The sequence below is a fragment of the Ruditapes philippinarum genome, unplaced genomic scaffold (genome assembly GCF_026571515.1).
Source record: "Ruditapes philippinarum isolate M1 unplaced genomic scaffold, ASM2657151v2 ctg4980_1_1_1_1, whole genome shotgun sequence".
NCBI lineage: Eukaryota > Metazoa > Mollusca > Bivalvia > Venerida > Veneridae > Ruditapes > Ruditapes philippinarum.
In genome coordinates this window covers 29,812-48,964 of record NW_026861185.1, presented here as the reverse complement: position 1 = coordinate 48,964, position 19,153 = coordinate 29,812, and the positions used below count along the sequence as shown (strand labels likewise).

The 19,153-nt window shown below is 33.3% G+C and overlaps 1 protein-coding gene across 1 annotated transcript; it reads right to left on the bottom strand.

Annotated features, from left to right (window-relative positions):
• Positions 1–1,673: 1,673 nt before the first annotated feature.
• LOC132714762 (snake venom 5'-nucleotidase-like) lies at positions 1,674–14,778 on the bottom strand. Its single transcript, XM_060697680.1, has 9 exons — positions 14,191–14,778; positions 10,914–11,127; positions 9,316–9,501; positions 8,329–8,526; positions 7,393–7,524; positions 6,591–6,713; positions 5,518–5,673; positions 4,539–4,733; positions 1,674–4,086 (listed from the first exon to the last, which is right to left on the bottom strand). The coding sequence occupies exons 1-9, from the start codon at positions 14,548–14,550 to the stop codon at positions 3,917–3,919; spliced, it is 1,734 nt and encodes a 577-aa protein (XP_060553663.1). The 5' UTR covers positions 14,551–14,778; the 3' UTR covers positions 1,674–3,916.
• Positions 14,779–19,153: the final 4,375 nt, after the last annotated feature.

Genomic DNA, 19,153 nt, shown 5'->3' with positions numbered 1-19,153 from the left:
ACCTGAAATCTTCCACCACCAGTAAAGCTGGAAAGACGCCATGTGACCTATTTTGCGTTGGTGCGACGTAAAAACCAACAAAAAAGAAACGTTAAGCTGAATACTTCTTTGGCATGTAAACTGTTTTCTAAAGCTAAAATCTTAAAGTACGTTAATAATTTGGTATGGAATACGGCAACAGGTTTTTATGGTATCCCTTCAAATTTTGTCAAGCGCTCTGCTGTTTTGATAGCTAACCTTCTATCCCACATTATCAGTTTGTCTTTTAGGGGGTTTATAAAGGTTGTACTTTGTGGAATGAGCTTCTCCAAAATATAAGAGATATTAAGTAATTTGGTAAGTACAAAGTCACTATAAAAGATCTTTTCAGCTCAGTTCAGGTTTAATGTATTTTCTTTGTATTTGACCTCTTAATTTCAGTTATTTATTTATTTATTTTTTAATTTTTAAAATTCATGTATCATATTAAAGTTCTATTTTTTTGCTTTAATTCGGATCATCAAATGTTTAATTTTGAAATGTCTTTCACTTTTTAGTTTGTAGTTGTGTATTTTTTTTGATATATTTAAATTTGTGAAACTCAGTATCTTCCTATGTCACGCAATATTACCACAGTTGAGTTTGTTTTCATTTTTTATGTTATCCTTTATATATTATGTTGTTTGGCATGGCAATTTATTCACTCATACATCTTGCATCTGTTTTTGTATATATTATGATGTGCCATGCTATTCTATTGTATATTGAAATAAATCTTTCTGTGTTAAGAACGGAAAGAGGTGCAGTATGCTCATTAAGCGTTTTACTGAACAACAGTTTAGATACACAGAGTTTGCAAGCCTTGTTCAATAGAACTCTCAGTGCCTGGAAGGGCAGATGGACCTCATTAAACCTAGAATCCATCAATCCATCCATCCATCCATCCATCCATACATACATACATACATACATACATACGAGAGCATTATATTAGTAATCAAGGGTGTGCTAGATCGTGTCTCGGGTGAGGCGAAATATCCCTCTGACAACTGATATCTCTGACAGTTAGTCTTACGGTCAATTGCCTCTTACAACAAGACTAAAACAATCATGTAGTTGGTCACTTGCGGGGACTTCAATAATAACCTGATAGTTTTCCAGGAAAGTTATCAAGGGGAATCACTTGCCGAGATATGACCAGAAATGTGTCGGAATGTGTGTAAAACCAGAAAACAAAGAAAAGACAGAACTTTGCGAATATCGCTCAATTTTACATAAATTTCCACCTATTTGGAGATAGTTGTGTGAAGAATATATAACTATAGGATTGATGTTGCTGTGTTGGTAAACAATCTAATTATGGTAACACTGTTCTGAAATCATACCACGTTTGACGATGCCAAATGAGATATGTTGATGCATTTTCTTTCAAATGGTCACACAAAGTTCTTGGAAGAGCTTCAAATGTTGCTAGAACTTGTTGCCCAACTCATTTGCTTTTTGTTATATACTCATCATATGTATAATATATGACATGTTACATTTGTATTTGGTGCAATAAAATATGTTTAAACTAAACAAAGTATGTTCTCTCGAGTTCTGGTGGCTATGCATCTTTTTCGGCAGACATTTTCAATCCGATATAAAACTTATACAAATGATTCTTTCTAAAAAAGAATAATACTAACACAATATACTTTATTAAGATTATTTATAATAAAAATAATGATTAAAAGCAATTAAAATACATCTGTTTCTTTTTTCTTTTCCTTTTCGTGAAAGTATTTTATTGATAAAGTCATCTGTCTATATTGTAACATGAAATGCTGCAACAAAAACATAGTTTTTAAATACATTTGCACTTTCATAAACTTAGTAACAGTAAAATGTTTTAAATAAGACTGACAACGTGAACCATGCAAAAACAAATAAAAAATCTACAAAACCTGGTTAAAATGAAACAATTTCATTCCATTTACAGATTTTAGTACAGAGAAGAAGCAAAATATATTCTGGAGTAGGAAATAAGATTTCTTTGGTCTAATGAGCTTGACTTTGGTATTGGTTTGAGCATGTTTGTAGCGGTAGATACAAAATCACCGGAATTATACAAATAAACTGCAATAAACACACATTTTTCTGAGTACATAAGCAACACTAGAATGTTTTATGTAACATAATAAAATAATTATTCAACCGAAAAAACAACATTAAAGCACTCTATAAAACCTGATTAAGTTAAAATAATAAAATTGCATGTGTAGGTTTAGATATGAATTTATTCATGTACACGGAGGGACAAATATTGCTTGACAAACAAGGTAAATGGTACACATAAGAAAACATGGCAGCTATTTAAAAAAGAACGTGAATAACATGAAACGTCCCAATAAAATCAGATTAAGTTAAAATAAAATCATTTAAAATCAAGATTTTAACATTACATAGACTGCAAACAAAAACAATTTAGAAGGGCATAGTTCCAGTAGTAAAAAATAATACACAAGAAAGCAGGGTAGTTCTTTAAAAGTGTTACACATGACACATTGCAATTTAGGCATATAAACATTAAAAATTATAATCAAAGGCACATTATGCCTACGAAAAGAACAAAGTTTTCTTTCTGTAGAAAGCACAACCATGACTTTTATGAAGTTATAATATTAGTTTTAAGCATATCACCCAGGAAAGTAGCACTGAATGTGAAAACAAATGTCGTAAAAGAAGCAAAATGACTTCCATTATGATATTCATACAAAATACTCAACCACTTTAACTGTACTAATTGCAAGCAAAAGATGTTGCAAGCAAAAGATGGTTTAGGTAATGGGCCAATGAGTAACAGTTTGGATACTATAACAGGACACACAAATGAAAAAGAAAAAACACTCGAGAAAAAAAATAAAAGCTTGTTTGCGGTATTATTGAAATTACATGTAAATTGAAATAATAATCATTATATGATATACTAGTCAGTCCGCTAAGGTCTATAAGAAGAAACACCGGGTTTATAATGAAGGGGTCGCTGGTTCAATCCTCGATTTAGGCGAAATTTCTCCTTGGCAATTAACCATGGACATTGAGTCTAATGGTCAATGTCTCTCCCCAATGATGAGTGCCTAATAGCCGGTCACTTGTGGAGAAATCGTCTATTACTGGTAAGAACTTGTTTATTACTAGTTAGTTAGCCAGGAAAGCCAGTTAGGTTGACCGCCCGCCGATATATGACAAGAAAAAAACGTGTTGAAATTGGGGTAAAACAGACAGATAAACAATGAGTATGCTGGTATAGATAAAAGCTTCTTAAAAGCTCATTGAAAGTTGAGATCGGATGAGAGGGTTTAAAACAAAATTTATATTAAGTTGAAAGCATAAACTCGCAATGATTGCCACTGTTGATGACAGACAATAACAAGAACACGATATCTCTTCATCCCTTTCCTAGCACCGGGACGATTCATTATTCAATCAACGTTTTTTTGGACACGGAAATTGAAAGACCTGAAAAAAGTAACAATACTTAAAGATGAAAAGCAAGAAAAATAATATATAGGTATATGAAAACTCGCTATTAGTGTAGGTATTGACTCACTTTCAAAACGTTATGTATATTATACTCTTGCAGAATTTAAACACAATAGTGTATCATTTAAACCAACAAGCTAGTTGCAATTTTATCTTAAAATTCAAATCATCTTTTGACTTTTCTCACAATTTTTATATCATTTAAATCAATTACAGATTTTCAGTATTTTCTTCATATCATTTCAAATTTTATTTTCAATATTTATGCCATTTAAATAACTGAGAGACTTTTATTATATCTTGTAATCATGTAATCAATGTATCCAATATATTTTTTATTTCAATAGTCCATTTGCCCTGGTTTTATTTTAAAGCTCAGTATCAAAAATATAAAACATTCACTTCTGTGTTTTTACAAATATCTGACTAGAAATGACAAAATCATGAAGATAACTGTGGGTAAATGACGAGCGCCCGATGATGAAATGTCATCTGTATGGAACCGGATTCTACCCTCGACTTCTGCAAACATGGGACTGTGCTTCTTAAAGTATTCAATCAGTGTTGTTGCGTCTAATGTATCTGTTATAAAATGAAATATCATTAGATTTAGAAGAATCTGTCTAAAATGAAACATGATCATTTTTTTACATTTCTAATATAATGTAATTTATATATAAATACAGCGTCAGGAGTACCAACGTAGCAAGGAACTATTTTATAAAATTATACCTAAATACGTATATCTTTTATTCACGGGCCGTAAGGTAATACTATTATACACGATGGCGTCGGCGGCCCGACAAAAAGGTAAAAGGACCCACTGAACGGTACTTTTATATTTTCATTGGACCTTTAAAATTCAGTTTCTCGTACATAGCCGAAAGGAAGATTTTACGAAACGCGTCTTATACAAGTTGATTTGCCAGAATGATCTGTTATCAGTTATTATGTAAAGTGAACATAGAAAGCGCAGAGTTTAATGAGTAAAATGGAATTTGGGTGAACATTTTTACATGATGTTATATACTTACTAAAACGTTGTCGTTTTGAAGCCTCAAATTTGTATCCATCGCCTCCATTTATTATAAAAGTCGACACAAATATGTTATAATCTTCACTATCTCGGAGAGGATTATACTTTGGTATGTCGCAGCTCAGACATCTGGCTTCTGCCGAAACCACGCGGCTCCCTGCCTCCATCTGTAGATTGTACACAACTCGGAGTCCTAGAAATGTATAACGATAAATGGGATTTCTCGTAAATTTTATGATTACAGCAAAAGACGCTTCGGAACCAATGCTCGAAAATTAAAGACAACGGATGTCCGTTGAAGCAATAAATGTTTAGTTTACCCTCTGAATTCTGTGAGCTACATACTTTACCTTATACTCATGAACAAGACATTCTTTATGCCCTATTGAAGTATGACCTTGATCTAAATAAATAACATGACCTTTATCTCAGTAGATGACCTTGACATTTTCAGAAGAGTATATTCTAAATTAAGGAAATTTCACACAAAAATCTTACAAATAACATGGCCATTCGTGCTTTATTAACCCGTCTTTCTTATGTTTTTGCTTCTTAATACACTCATGTTGTGAATACAGTCAAACCTGTTTACAACATGAGTGTATTAAGAAGCATGGTCTTTATAGACAAGTGGTCTTTATCTAGGGGTTACTCTGTTCCATTTATTCAAGTATAGTAACGGTTATTTAAAAAAATGGTCTTTATTCACAGAATGCTTTTTATTCAGAGGTGATGACACAGGCTTGACTGTATATCTACTTCGTTTAAACAATAATGTTTGTAACTTTATCTTTTTTATTTCATGTTAAGATGTTTACATCTTTCAAATCTTTCTTATCTACTGAATGTTTCATATTTATGTATTAATGGTAAAATCGATTCCGCAAATATCACTATTAGTCAATAGACATGAAATGCTTAATGTAATAAAAAAAATTAACTTTTACTTGAAACAAAAATCAGGAAGTTATACTTACCGGACATCTGGAGAAAGGCACCGGGAGGCTCGGACCGGTCGTAATTTGCGACGGAATGTTCCAACTGTTCTCGGAGGTTTTTACCGGACACTCTTATAAGATCTATCTCATTTCCAAATGGTAACACGCTGTAAATCTCTCCTGCACTTACTACTCCTGCAAATATACGATAAAGTTATCGAAAATCTCTATCCTATTTCACTGTTCTCGTGCCCACATGACTTAATTATCTCGTGCACACGACTTAGTTACTCGTGGCCACGACATAAGTATCTAGTACCCAAGACTTAATTATCTCGTGCCAACGACCTAGTAACTCGCGGCCACGAAATAGTATCTCGTGTCCACGACTAAATTATCTCGTGGCCACGAAATAGTATCAAGTGTCCACGACTAAATTATCTCGTGCGCACAAGATAAATAAAAACATACACATGTCACCTCTGTGCCACCGTAGAAAACACAGTACAAATGTTACACCGTAATTTTAAGCAACTGAAAAATGTCTATATAGAAGAAGTTTCCTCAGTTAAGCTGTCAATTAAATACCCCCTAGTGCATGTCAATATGTATTCATAAATTGCTCTTATTTAAGGTTAATTCCACTTATACATTTCATTTCATCTTTTAAACACACGGCATTTGTTAGAGTAAACAATAAAGTATGAATGCATTCTTAACATAAACTCACAAACATTAAGTTGTTGTCTCCGAAAATCAGCAGTACTATAGTTATTTTGAGGATAAAGTTTCTACATTCAGTGCCACTGTGACCTTAACCTTCACGCATTAGTGCAGGCATTCTTTTTAATAAGGCTGAAGGCCTTGGGTGAAATGGTTGTCAATTTATTAAGCGGAAAATGTTTTTACATTCAGGGTCACTGTGACATTGACCCTCTATCATTGGCTCCCAAAAACAATAGGGGCCTTCTACTCAATGGGGGTTGTCGCCTTAAGAACTTTGAAGGCGTTGGTTTAAAGTTTTTAAATTATTGAGCGTGCGGCAGTCACAAAACAATATAGCCCATCTTTTCAAAAGGGGGGTAAAAATCTTTTTAAAAGCTATACCATACCTTTGTCAATTGATGATCTAATACCACCACCATTCCAGACAGCAATAGCAGCCGGAGCCCAGGTGGATTCCGAGTGACTGAAATTAATATGGAAGTTCACAATACCGTCTGTTACAAGATTCCCTGAAATATATAACTAATTTATAATATAACTAATATATAAATTATATATTAATAAAATATAGTAGTATTTAATATAGTGTATGCATGTGTAAATTCATTGTCGTATATTGAATTTATTTCCAGTAAATGCCTAAGAAAATGGGGCTTTCAGAAATTTCAGACCATGCTTGCGGTGTATAAATAAAAAAAACGGGGCTTTTACAGTCCTTATCAATGTTTTAATAACATGGTGTTTAGATGTAGGTGAGGCCGTTAAAATGGTTTGTGTAAGTCGGTTTTCAAACAAAATAGGATATAACCCACTAATCTTTATAGAATATATGGGGTCAGTGTGTTTATGTGTACATACCTTCATGACATAAGCGGTAAAATTTAAGATACATGATATGAAAAAAGAAAACGTGCAGTATTATAAATTTGTTACAATGTCAATTTTGATAATAAATAACCTCTACGGTTATATAAGCTCATGCATGTTTGTACAGGGTCATATAACCTGTCAAAAATCTTCATCTCCAGGACAATAGTATTTTCTATATCTAGATTAAAGGTATTCATATCAACTAAAGCAGGGATATTTTTGCACCACACAGATCAAGGCCAAAACTGACTCCGATCTAAAGAAAAGTAATATGGTAATATAATATCAGAATAGGAAATTCCGACAGGGCCTTTTTACCTAGGTTGCATTCTTTAAGTCTGCACGAAGATCTCTCACCGTCCATTATAACCTTGGAATAGCCGACAGTAGTTGCACTAAGTTTATCTACAGGCTCTCTCCATTTATTGACTTCTTGTAAAATCTGTGCGTCTGTAAAATTTGATACTTAAATGAGCCGTGTCACGACAAAGCCAACATAATGGGTTTGCGTGGATCCAGACCAGCCTGCGCATCCGCACAGTCTGATCAGGATCCATGCTGTTCGCTATCAGTTTCTCTACTTGTTATAGGGTTTGTAGGCGTACAGCATGGATCCTGATCAGACTGCGCGGATGCGCAGGCTGGTCTGAATCCATGCTGGTCGCAAACCCATTATGTTCGTTTTGTCGTGACGCGTCTCAAATGTAATACTAAATGAAGTTAATACACCTATTGTACCTATAGACTATCAAGATGCACCCGTAAAGAACACATTTAAATGCTTTATCGGTTACATTTCCGTCATTACTGAAGTGTGCAAGCTAATTTCGGTACCTAGCACGTTAAACTCTGCACTTAAAAGCCTTGCAAATTCAACATTTTGAGATGATTTTTTCTTCTCCTTTTTTGTTATGAATGTAAAAACTTACAACAGGTATTATATTTAACTAACAATAACTTTCCATTTCAGTAAAATTTGGGGTCTTACATCACAGACAGTGAGCTTTCAACTTAAAGTCGTAAAATGGTAAATATTTATTTTTAAGCTATTTCACTAATAAGATCATCATTAGATCTAAATTTAACAAATATTCAATATCAATAACTAACAGCCGCCATAAGTACACATTTCAAAATGAACGACAATACTTCAAATGAAAACAACCTCCAACTCTAATCAGTATTTAATAACAGCCCCTTCAGAACACAATTCAAGTTGAACAACACTTTTTTAAATACAAATCATAAACCTACCCTCTGAAACCGTAGAATCCAATAGGATAGGGTTTCCAGAATAATTTGTCACCATGCCATTGGAGTCAAACTTCAGGTTAAGGTAACCAAGGTATTTGCCCATGGTGTAGGCTTGAACAACGAGTCCTTTACCACCAGCTGGCTGGTCAACAACAATAGGATACGGTCCTTCTATATCTTCATCAGCTGGTTTCTCACCTTGAAGTATTAAAGAAAATGTACCTTCCATGAACAGGCTTAATAGGACTGAGCCTGCAACATTTTTAAACTTTCGTGGGGCTCTTAGCTAATCATGATTCTGAAAACCTTATAATAACAAAAGGTAACGAAAATATGATAAAAATGTTTTAAAATAAGGAAGACGAATGGTGAAACCTTAGAAAATTCAAAGGGCCTGGCGAAAAAAATTTCCAGAACAAATGTATTCACAAAAGATAAATTAATACAATAGACTAGTATATTTAATAAATGTACATGACCGACTTGAGAAATTAACGTTTTCCATTGTTTAAAAGGATTTGAATTTTTTAAAAAAATATTTCTGCATTAATAGCATTTTAATTTTCCTAAAATATATAGAAAAAATACATTTCAATTATTCGGATATTAGCCTTAACCATACCGCTTATAATACAAACTGGAAAATTTAACATTAGAATTTGTCGTAGTAAAAGTTTATGTGTACATAGTAAGTTATGAAAGAACGATAGCATGGTATGGTATTGAAGAGTAAGTATTAATTTAAGTTTCTAAGGTTGAATTAATTTTTAAGACGTTCTGTTTAATCAAGAGCTTGTTAAATATTGATGAATAACATCCTTTAACAGAACAGAACATACTCTGCATTTTAATGTTACATCATCTGTGACAAGTGGTCGAGAAAGAAGAACGATAGAAGTCCTTCTTTACTGGTAGACAATTATAAAATGATTAACGTTTATATCAGACACTGACTTGTCTATCCGACAAATATCATATCTTACTTACCGTTGTACAGGAATGTGTTTGTATGTCCACCTATAGCCAGGTCAACACCATCTATAGCAGCTACTTGTTTATCCATATTTATCCCTGCATGCCCGAGGGCAATTATCTTGTTAATTCCTTGGCCTTTCAGGAGGGCTACTTCATCTTTGACTGCTGTTATTACGTCATGGAACTTCACAGTTGGTCCTAAAACGTATTGTAAAGGTTTCTCTGTGGTTTATAATGTCACAATATTGTGAGGGTATATCAAAAAAGAATTACATACAGGCAGTCGTAACTTACACATACGAGATGTTTTTGTTTGTTTTTGTTTTTACTAACATTGTTGATTTTACTACAAAGCTATTTTCTGATAACTATAAAATATTAATTTAAAGCCAACCCTCACCCCCACCCCAACATCCCTCTTCGCCTTTATTAACGGCATTTTTTTCTGTTTTAAATAGTATGTCAACATTAAGATGTTTATTTATCAAACTTTCATCAAAATAAGTTGATAAAGACTTCACCTTTTAAGTATTTTCTACATGTATATATACAATTGGCAAGATGAAATAAGATATTTCGTGTCCTTAAACGATGTTTAACGTGTTTTGATAAACTTTAAAAATGACAAAAATAGACCAGTTTCATTATTACGGTCGGTGAAAAATGATTTTAAGTAAGATAAACATAATGTTTACGAAAAATTAAGTCGAATTCACGTTATTTAGCGTGTGCAAAAATAGCTTAATATCGAATGCGATTCCGTACTACAATGTACAAGACTGTCTTATTGAGAGAATGTATTATATTATGTAATCGTTTATTTTAATTTTTAAAAATAAAATATAAAACAACGAAACAGTCGATTTGCAAAACTTAATAACCCAGATGTATTCTTCTTTAATAAATATTATAATATAAAAAAAAATTTTCCAAAAGGAATGATGATGAGATTGGTGATGTAGTTTATGAATTTTGTCTTTGAATTTGGTTTTTGTTTCTTTTAAGACTAAGTCTAATGTTAACTTCGTTTATATTTGCTTATGTGAAATACCACTTAATTATTTAAAAAAAAATTAGATTTTTTTATCTTAACACATCAAATGCTTCAAAAGAATTATATATGGCGGTTTGTATAGAACATTTATGTTTGCAAGTTTCACTAAGCTATATAAATTTTATACTATTTTAATATTTAAAGTACATTTCTTTTGATAAAATATACTGAAAAGAAATGTAAACAGTACCTCGTCCCTGTAAGGTTTAAAATTCTTAACTGATTCTATTCATAATAGATAGAAGAGGTTTTATTATACTAAAGTACGTAATGTGAATTTCATGTAATCAAAAGGAAACTTAAGCTGAAAATAAATTTAAGAGTTTTAAAAACATGGCATGTTTACAAAATGTGTAAAACTCCTTAGAAGGTTAGAAATTTGCCTTATATATAAAGCACGGTCCAATTTATCATGTTATATGCACTTTGTATTTTTTTAATTGAACTTAAATTTTGCCCGTGTGGCGGACAGAACGTCAGTGCTGGAATCGCGGCCGTAATAACCACCTTTGGGCCATTCAATTGTTTTCTCTTAATAGAGTCTTACACAACTTACCTCCACTTGAGATCTGAGCAGTTTCCGTAGTTAAATATCCAACAACGCCGATTTCTTCACCACCTTCAGTTGTAGTCCAAGATTTAGAGAACTTTCCTGCCAGACGTGGCTCATTTGTGACGTCAGTGTTTGCGCTTACGACCGGAAACGTGACGTTATTGAGAAACTTCGCAAGCGTTTCAACACCAAGATCAAATTCATGGTTTCCAAAGCACTGTTGAAGTAAAAATGTTTGCAAAATCGGTAGAGAAAATAGCAAATGAGGTTAAAACTTCGCCAAAGGACCGTAGACAAATACACAAGGGTCACTGGACGGTACTAAAATTTAGGCTGGAAAAGCAACGACAACATGCTTATACATGAACCAAGTGTTCTTAGATAACTGTGCTTTATTTGAAATAATGCACACTTTTTTTAAAGAAGTATGCTTTATCTGAGATATCGCACTGTGCGTTATTACCAATAAAGCACGTAACTGTCGTATAACAGCTAGGGAACATCAAAGACAAATCGCCGCACCATGGCATGTGATAAATAAACTGAAACACTCACGAATCCGTTCCTGGAACCAACCAGTACTAAGCAATTAGTGTATAAAGTTTCTTGTTCACGGAAACAACGGATTGTTATGCTATATTGCACGAAAACGTAATATCTTATTCCATTCCAACATGCTAATAAAAAAGAGAATTGATAAATCACCACGTTTACTACTGAGTTTACTACTGAGGACAATAACTGCCATGATATCGCCAAATATAACAAAATTAAACCTTAGGCTTGTGTCATACACAATCTTACGCCAATGAAAACATTCAATTCTATGGTGGCTGATTTTTGCCATTGCGTGTCTTCGTCCCTCAAAAGTCGAAGGCGAAGACACGAAGAAACGATAATATACTTACTTATCGTGTCGTCGTCTCCGAGGGCGTATTTGCCAAACATGGCGGACAATGTATAAAAGTTTTACAGAAATATAATTTCCTATTGACAAGCATCAAACTGACAGTATTTAGCTATTGAGCTTTCATCAGTTTACATACAATAATATATCTTTTTATTTTCCACCATAAACAAAACAAGCTTCATATACATAATTATATCCTCATTTTTTTATATTTCATTTTATTTTTAAACCGAATCTACTTTGCGTTTTTTTACCAAGGTCAAACAAAGTTTTATATTTGTTATTTGATTATAAATCTATTTGAAAATGTTAACTTTATTAAAATTTGTCAAGTTAAACGTTGTGGTTGTTAAAAACAAAATTTATTTCTAGTAAAAAATTATATTCATGACTTGTTTTTGTTACTAGCACCTTTGAGCAATGGTGGTTCAATGGTTCAATGAAAATGCTAAAATTCAGGTAAAAAGAAATACTCTAAATAACATTTACATATCTTATGAACGTCCACATTTAGAATATGCATCTTAAGTATGGGATAATTGCACACAGTTTGAAAAAGAAACGTTAGAAAAGTTTCAGTACGAAGCAGCTCGAGTGGTAACTGGTTTAACTAGATCCATCAATTCAAAATTTATTTAAAGAGATAGGATGGGTTTCACTTTCAGACAGACGACAAATTCAAAAACTAGTTTTAATGTATAAAGGAAATATAATTTATTACCACAATATATTATGCAACTTTCTCCACCATCTGTCGAGATGGCGTTAGAAAACCATTATTCGTTAAGAAATAATAGTGACTTTATTACTTTAGCCAGACGTACCGAAATTTATTCAAAATCAGTCATTCCATCAGCTATTCAATTATGGAATGATATTCCGACAAACATTCGCGAATCACAGTCGCTAGCTTCATTTAAAAACAAGATTAAACAGTTATATAAACCTCCTGTAGTTCCATCTTTTTTCTTATACGGAGATCGTTTCTTAAATGTTCACCATTCCCGAATTAGAAACAATTGTAGAATTGTAGCAACTTAAATAATGATCCTTTTATTAACCATTTAGTTTCAAGTCCATTATGCCAATGGGGCGCAGACATCGAAAATGCGGAGCACTTTTTTCCGATGTAAATTATATACTATGCAAAGGCGTATACTTTTTTTGAATACCAGGTTATTTCATCCTCTCAGTAGTATGAAATTATTACACGGTATTGATGGACTTGCAGAAGCCGAAAACATAAGACTATTTCAAGAAGTGCACAATTTCATCAAAAGAAGTAGAAGATTTACCTAATTTTGTTAACACATGTACTATATTTATTTCCATATCTAGTTTATTAAAATACTGCTGCAAATAAAGGTTTGGTGCGTTTATTCTAGTGGCAAATTGTTAATGGCATATTTTTTTATATTTGTTTTTATTATTATTATTTTTTTTTACCATTTTAACTCAGTCATTTTGTAAATGTCTTTGGTTTTTTTTAGGTTAAGCGATTCTATTTTTACAAGTTAAAATACACGAAGCTAATATCGCTTATCATATAAATATCTCAAAATTTCTAAAATCCAATGTGACTAACAATGCTACCATTAAGCCAAAAAGATAGACCTTTAGAGGAGGACCCTAGATAATGAAACACTTTGTGTGTACATTATATTTATGCTTAAGATAATGATGTTAGATTATGTAAATTGGTCATGTACAAAATATACAATAAAATAAATTATTAAAAAAATGAGCTGTGGTAAGTCTTTGATTACATTAACCCTTGAATTGTAAAGACTATTCGCACACTGTAAGAAACATTTAAGTCTATGTTTAATATGTGTTTAAAAGTTAACAAAAAAATGCGTACAGATTGATTGTTTGAAGAAGTCGAAAAATATTGCCTATTTCCGGTTTATCAGACGATCATAAATTGTTTTGAAACTTTACCTTTTTACTGCCAGTAAAATATTGAAACATTTTTACACCAACTTGATTTAGAATGCATTTTATCTTGATTGGGCTAAAAGGCCTATTATGCCCCACAAATGCTTAAACTATTCTATATAATAGTTGTACGTCCTGCAATAATTTCCAAAAAGTTATTCATGGCCAGTTACTTGAACCATTTTTGCTTCTTTTTTGCATTGAGTACAGTTATGGTGATGGAAGTCAAAATACTACCATCTTTACATTTTACTACTTTTTAACAATTATTTTATAAGCAGGACTACATTCTTCGGTTATAAGCCTCTAACATGCTCTTAAGCCATTATCTAAACATTATAATACTCATGTTGCTCTTTCTAAAGAAGAAAAGAAAAGTTTCTGAGGCATAAAGTGCCTTTAAATATACACATGTTACTATTTATATCATACCATAGCGTTGTATCCAAGTTCCTTCATAAAATAAGAAGCGGCCATACCACGATGTACAGTAAACCATACGGTGCCCATGAATTGGTCTCCGGCATCCAACAAAATCACATTGTCATGGCTATTTCGAATTTCCTGAATTTTGGTACGTCGCCTGGCCACTCCACCGAAACAACGCCCCTCTTGGGCATCGCTCGTGCCGCACGTTGATCCATATTTATTGAATTGTTCGAATCTCGCGTGAACATCGTTCGTATGTAAAACTGTTAATTCAAACCCTGATACGCTTAAACATGTCACAGATAAAAGTACAACCGCGTGTAAACTTGGAAATAAATGATTAACTTTATAAAGAAAATCCATGTCTTTTGATGCGCAACTTCAGTTTAAAATTAAATTATTTTAAATCAAGATTTTAACTTTTGTTGAACTGCCCTGTACTCGGTATAGAAACACCGTTACAGTCCATTTCCGTTATTGCGGTCACTGGTTGATAAACATTTAAGACGGATACCAGTTATTAAAGTAACACCTTTAAACCTGATCAGTGAAAGACGATATATTTGTCTTTAGGCTAAAATGTCTGGTAGACTATTTACCCTGAAGGAAATCTTTCTCTATAAATATTATTTTATTTCAACATTCTTTAAATACATATAGATACGTTCGACAATTATACGACATAAAACTGTTCCATTTCTTGCACTCTTCGGTATACACGTATAGGTATTATATAGTTCGGAGCGGACAAGTCGACCATGTTAAGTTTCCAGCATGAAAAAGTTGAAAGGTCGGCAAACGTTGACATGGTATTGTTTTGAACTGTTTAATTGTTTCCGAATTTGTGCCGCCCGTTGTGTCCTTAGTCAAAATTGTATTTAATTTGTAGTTTATTTTTTTATTACAATGTACATGAAATATTTTATTTACTACGTGTGCACGCGAAAGCTATGACGCGCCCACCCAATATATGTTACGTGCGTACATAAATAATAATTACGTAATACTATCGCTTCTGCACGTAATAAATAGTTCGTTTTACACGTCATACGTATCGCATGTGCACGATATAGCTATCGCGTGATCACGTAACCATATCGCGTGCGCACATAATAGCTATCGCGTGCGCAGAAAATAAAATATTTCACAGTGGCGGATTCAGGCCCGGGCTTCAGACCCCCCCCCTTCCCCCAAACAAACTCGGCCAAAGATACATTTACCAGCTGACCTGGAATATATTCGTGTCAGTCTCATTCATTATTGGTCATTGTGTACTACATTATCAAAACATTTTTATATTATCCGGTTGTTAGTCTCCTGTCTTGGGGCTTGGTAGTGATCTTTATCTATCAACACGCTTGAATGACTAGAACTTTTAAACGGCATATTTGATTGGTTTATTTTCATCCGGTTGTTAATTTTCCTGCCCGGGGCTTGGAAGGGACCTTTATCTTTCAACATGCTTTAATGACTTAAACGGCATATCTGATTGGTTAATTCATTTCAAAATGTCTAATGAAATGAGCACTATAATTAAAAAATAAAAAAGTGTGATTTGAAAATTAATAAATGTGGGGAGTTTATAAAGATATATAAAAGGAATTGCATTTTAATAACTTGTTAATTGAGATGGAATGATTGGTCACTTGCTTTTGACAAATTTCATGGCAGCTATATTCGTAAGCTTGAAATAAAATTTAAATCGAAATGACCTCTCAAATATTTGATGGAAAATTTTGTTATTGGCTATTAGTATTGGAAACTATTTTTGTACAATAGAAAAGCGGTATTTTAACTAACACTTTATGTTTGGAAAATCGTCTAACTTTTAATGAGACAACTAAATTGACTGGTTTTTTTTAAATAATTTCAATCATTACATTGGTTAGTGTGCTGTTATTTTGTAACTGCTAACTAACACACACTAACCTTAACAAAATACAATTGTAATGTTATATCGTCCAGAAGGTACCATAAACAGCACTAGAAAGTCAAGAAAATAACGCCATTTTTCAAATCAGATTTCAAAATTCTTCAGTCTATAGAAGCTGACACCCCTCCGACACCCACCTCGCTCGATCACATACATTCATGCTTGTTTCCAGTCGTATCAACTTGCGTACACAATTAGGAACATAGTATTTATATAGGAAAGTACATAACAACTCATGTGATGAGCTATAAAAGACATTCTATTACAATTTTTGTCACATGTGAAAGATGATGGCCCAATCTTTAAACACGCGCACTTTTCGCCTGTCACGTTGTTTTCTTTTGTTTAAATTGTGAAAATCTTCAGCCCAAAGCTAACTCTTTTCTGTATCCGCCCCGTTTCATATGTCCCCTTTTTGCCACTGAACAAACGGGATTAATATTTTAGATATGATTTGAAAATACGACATAGTTTCAGTGACAAAAGATGCCGATCTTCCCGACAAGCCATACGTTTAGTGTTACAGCATGTTTCGCCGCCATGTGAACTACACTATGTTGGTGCGCCGTAAACCCAAACATATACCCTTTCCAACGGTCGTTTTTTCGATTCGGAACATCTCGCCGATTGTCGAAAATCAGCCCTATGAAATACTGATGTTATTAAACTTTGTATTATAATCCATATTTACACATAGTCGAGTTCAAGATGTCATCATTGAAATAGGGTCAACACTTCAACGAAACACTCTTTTATAAAATACAGCGTAATAAAAATTATCACGTACTCTGTACAAACAATTTCCGCATGTATACAAATTTTTGTCATATAGAAAGAAGATTCGAAATGGCATAATTAACCTTGTTATTTAGGTATAAATAAGGCGAAAATATACATTTTAAGCGCTGAATAGTTTTTAAACCGGCACGGATTACGGTAAGGAAATAATGCTTCAAAAAGTCAAACTACAGAAGTTTTTATTATCCCCAGTCAATAATATGTTTTATCTTATTTTTTGTTTAATTACATTGTTTTTTCCATGTTACCTACGAAGAAAAGTGTAGCTGTTTTCGTTGTCGTTGTTGTTTTCTTGTTGTTTTGGGGTGGGGGAGGGTGTGTGTGTATGTGTGCGGTTTGAAAATATTGTGTGTCTCCCATTTGGATTCTTTCATATAAAAATGCTATCCAGCTTGATTTACGGAAATCAGTGATTACATTCAAGGGGCACTTAAAGTTTCTTCCAACAGTAAAGGTGCGAAGTTGCAATATGACTTTAAGGCACATGTGGGTGTGACTTACCTCATCCACATCCCACACCACAAAATAGGATCAGTCCACCACAAAAAAGGATCAGTCCTCCACAAAGAAAGGATCAGTTCTCCACAAAAAAGAATTGACGATTAAAACATATGTCGCCCGGAGTAAGTTTACATTATAACTCTAGGTAAGTAGATGAATTTTCGTGGCAAAGTAACATTTGCACAATACTGTTACCCTGCCTTTCAACTAAAAGGACTGTAGATTTTGACCCTACTAGAGCCATGTTTTCTAATTAAACACCAGCAATAGTTAATCTAGAAACCGGACTCCTGTAGGGGTGGTACAAATAATATCTTTGTTTAAACATAAGAAAAGTAATAGAAAGAGCACCGAAACACGAGGCTATCTGATTTGTACGAGGGGGCGTAGGCCCCCGAGTATTAATCAGATTGCCGAGTGTTTTGGTGTTCTTTCTCTTTTGTATCATAGTCAAACATAAAAGCACGTTCCCTGTTGTCACAATATGAAACCCCGGCAAAAATGAACCAATGAACGAACATCAGAATATGACATTTCTGTCGCTTTCCCTTTCTCTGCCGTCACAATATGTAAACCCCAGCAAAAATGAGCCAATCAATGGGCATGCTCTGGAGTGCGGGTAACTAATACCCGCACTCCAGTTAACGCACTGTGCATGTATATGTATACGATTTAACTCTGACACATTTTCAACAGAAAGGTCTCCAAACTATGATACAATTATAAATGTAAAACATCTGTCATTTTGTTTTGGGCTATTCTATCTTATCTGTTGTTTTTGTCGTATTGATTTAGTTTTAATTTTCATGATTTCAAATGTATTTTTATATTTTACAGGATATGTTTACCTAATTGTTCAGAGTTACATATACATGTATTACAGTTTCCTTTGTGATAAAGCCCATCCCCAAAAAGCCCACCTAATATAACCTACACAACCTAGGGCCATCTTTTTAGTTGCAAATGAACTCGATTATATCTTGCATAAAATACAGACACTCATATACTGAATCTGTCACAAAAAGGCCACCACTTCTCTTTACCACAAGTCATCTTAAACTAGAGTGTGAATTTACCTCTTGTAAAGGACCCACAGTCGGCAGTCATTTTAAGTATGGTCTTAATAACAGGGTTTTACTGTATATATAAAGATCAAGCAAGGGATTGGACTCTTACTATATTGACGTTTAACATCCTGTTATGGTTTAATTTAGTTTAAAATAAAGGTGTGTGGGAAAATCAACCACACACGACTGCAAATATTTCATAAACACGGTATGATGTTCACATGTATATTAGAATACGTGATGTCTCATTAACCATTTAAGTAACATTATTTTAAGCACGTACGAGTAGATACAATGTTTTATAGTCGGTGATTCAGTGATTTAGTGTACGAAACTTATCGTGCTGTTGCAACACTATGATTTACATATTTGTTGTTGTTGTTGGTGGTGGTGGTGGTGGTGGTGGTGGCGGTGGTGTTTTTTTACTGCTACAATTACTGGTATCATCATCAGAATTTAAGAATAGATGCAGTTTGTTCTTATAGCTGTTATATATGTCATCTTTTATTTCATCTGTCTCTGAAGTTTTATATCTTTTAAAATATCTCAGAGCGTCCTCTACAATTAAGCACATTTCTAGCTTGTTTATTGGATATTGGTAGGTCAGTTTTTGAGTTGCTAAGCTTGTGCAGAAAAGACTTCATTCAGAGTATGAATCAAATACATA

What these genes read in the sequence shown, in the direction of transcription:
- LOC132714762 (XM_060697680.1), bottom strand. Translation starts at nt 14,550, where the DNA reads ATGGATTTTCTTTATAAAGTTAATCATTTATTTCCAAGTTTACACGCG. An exon ending in TGCTCAGATCTCAAGTGGAG is followed by an intron (nt 9,502 to 10,913) that starts GTAAGTTGTGTA and finishes AATACGTTTTAG; the next exon opens with GACCAACTGTGAAGTTCCAT. An exon ending in TGCCTTTCTCCAGATGTCCG is followed by an intron (nt 4,734 to 5,517) that starts GTAAGTATAACT and finishes ATACATTTCTAG; the next exon opens with GACTCCGAGTTGTGTACAAT.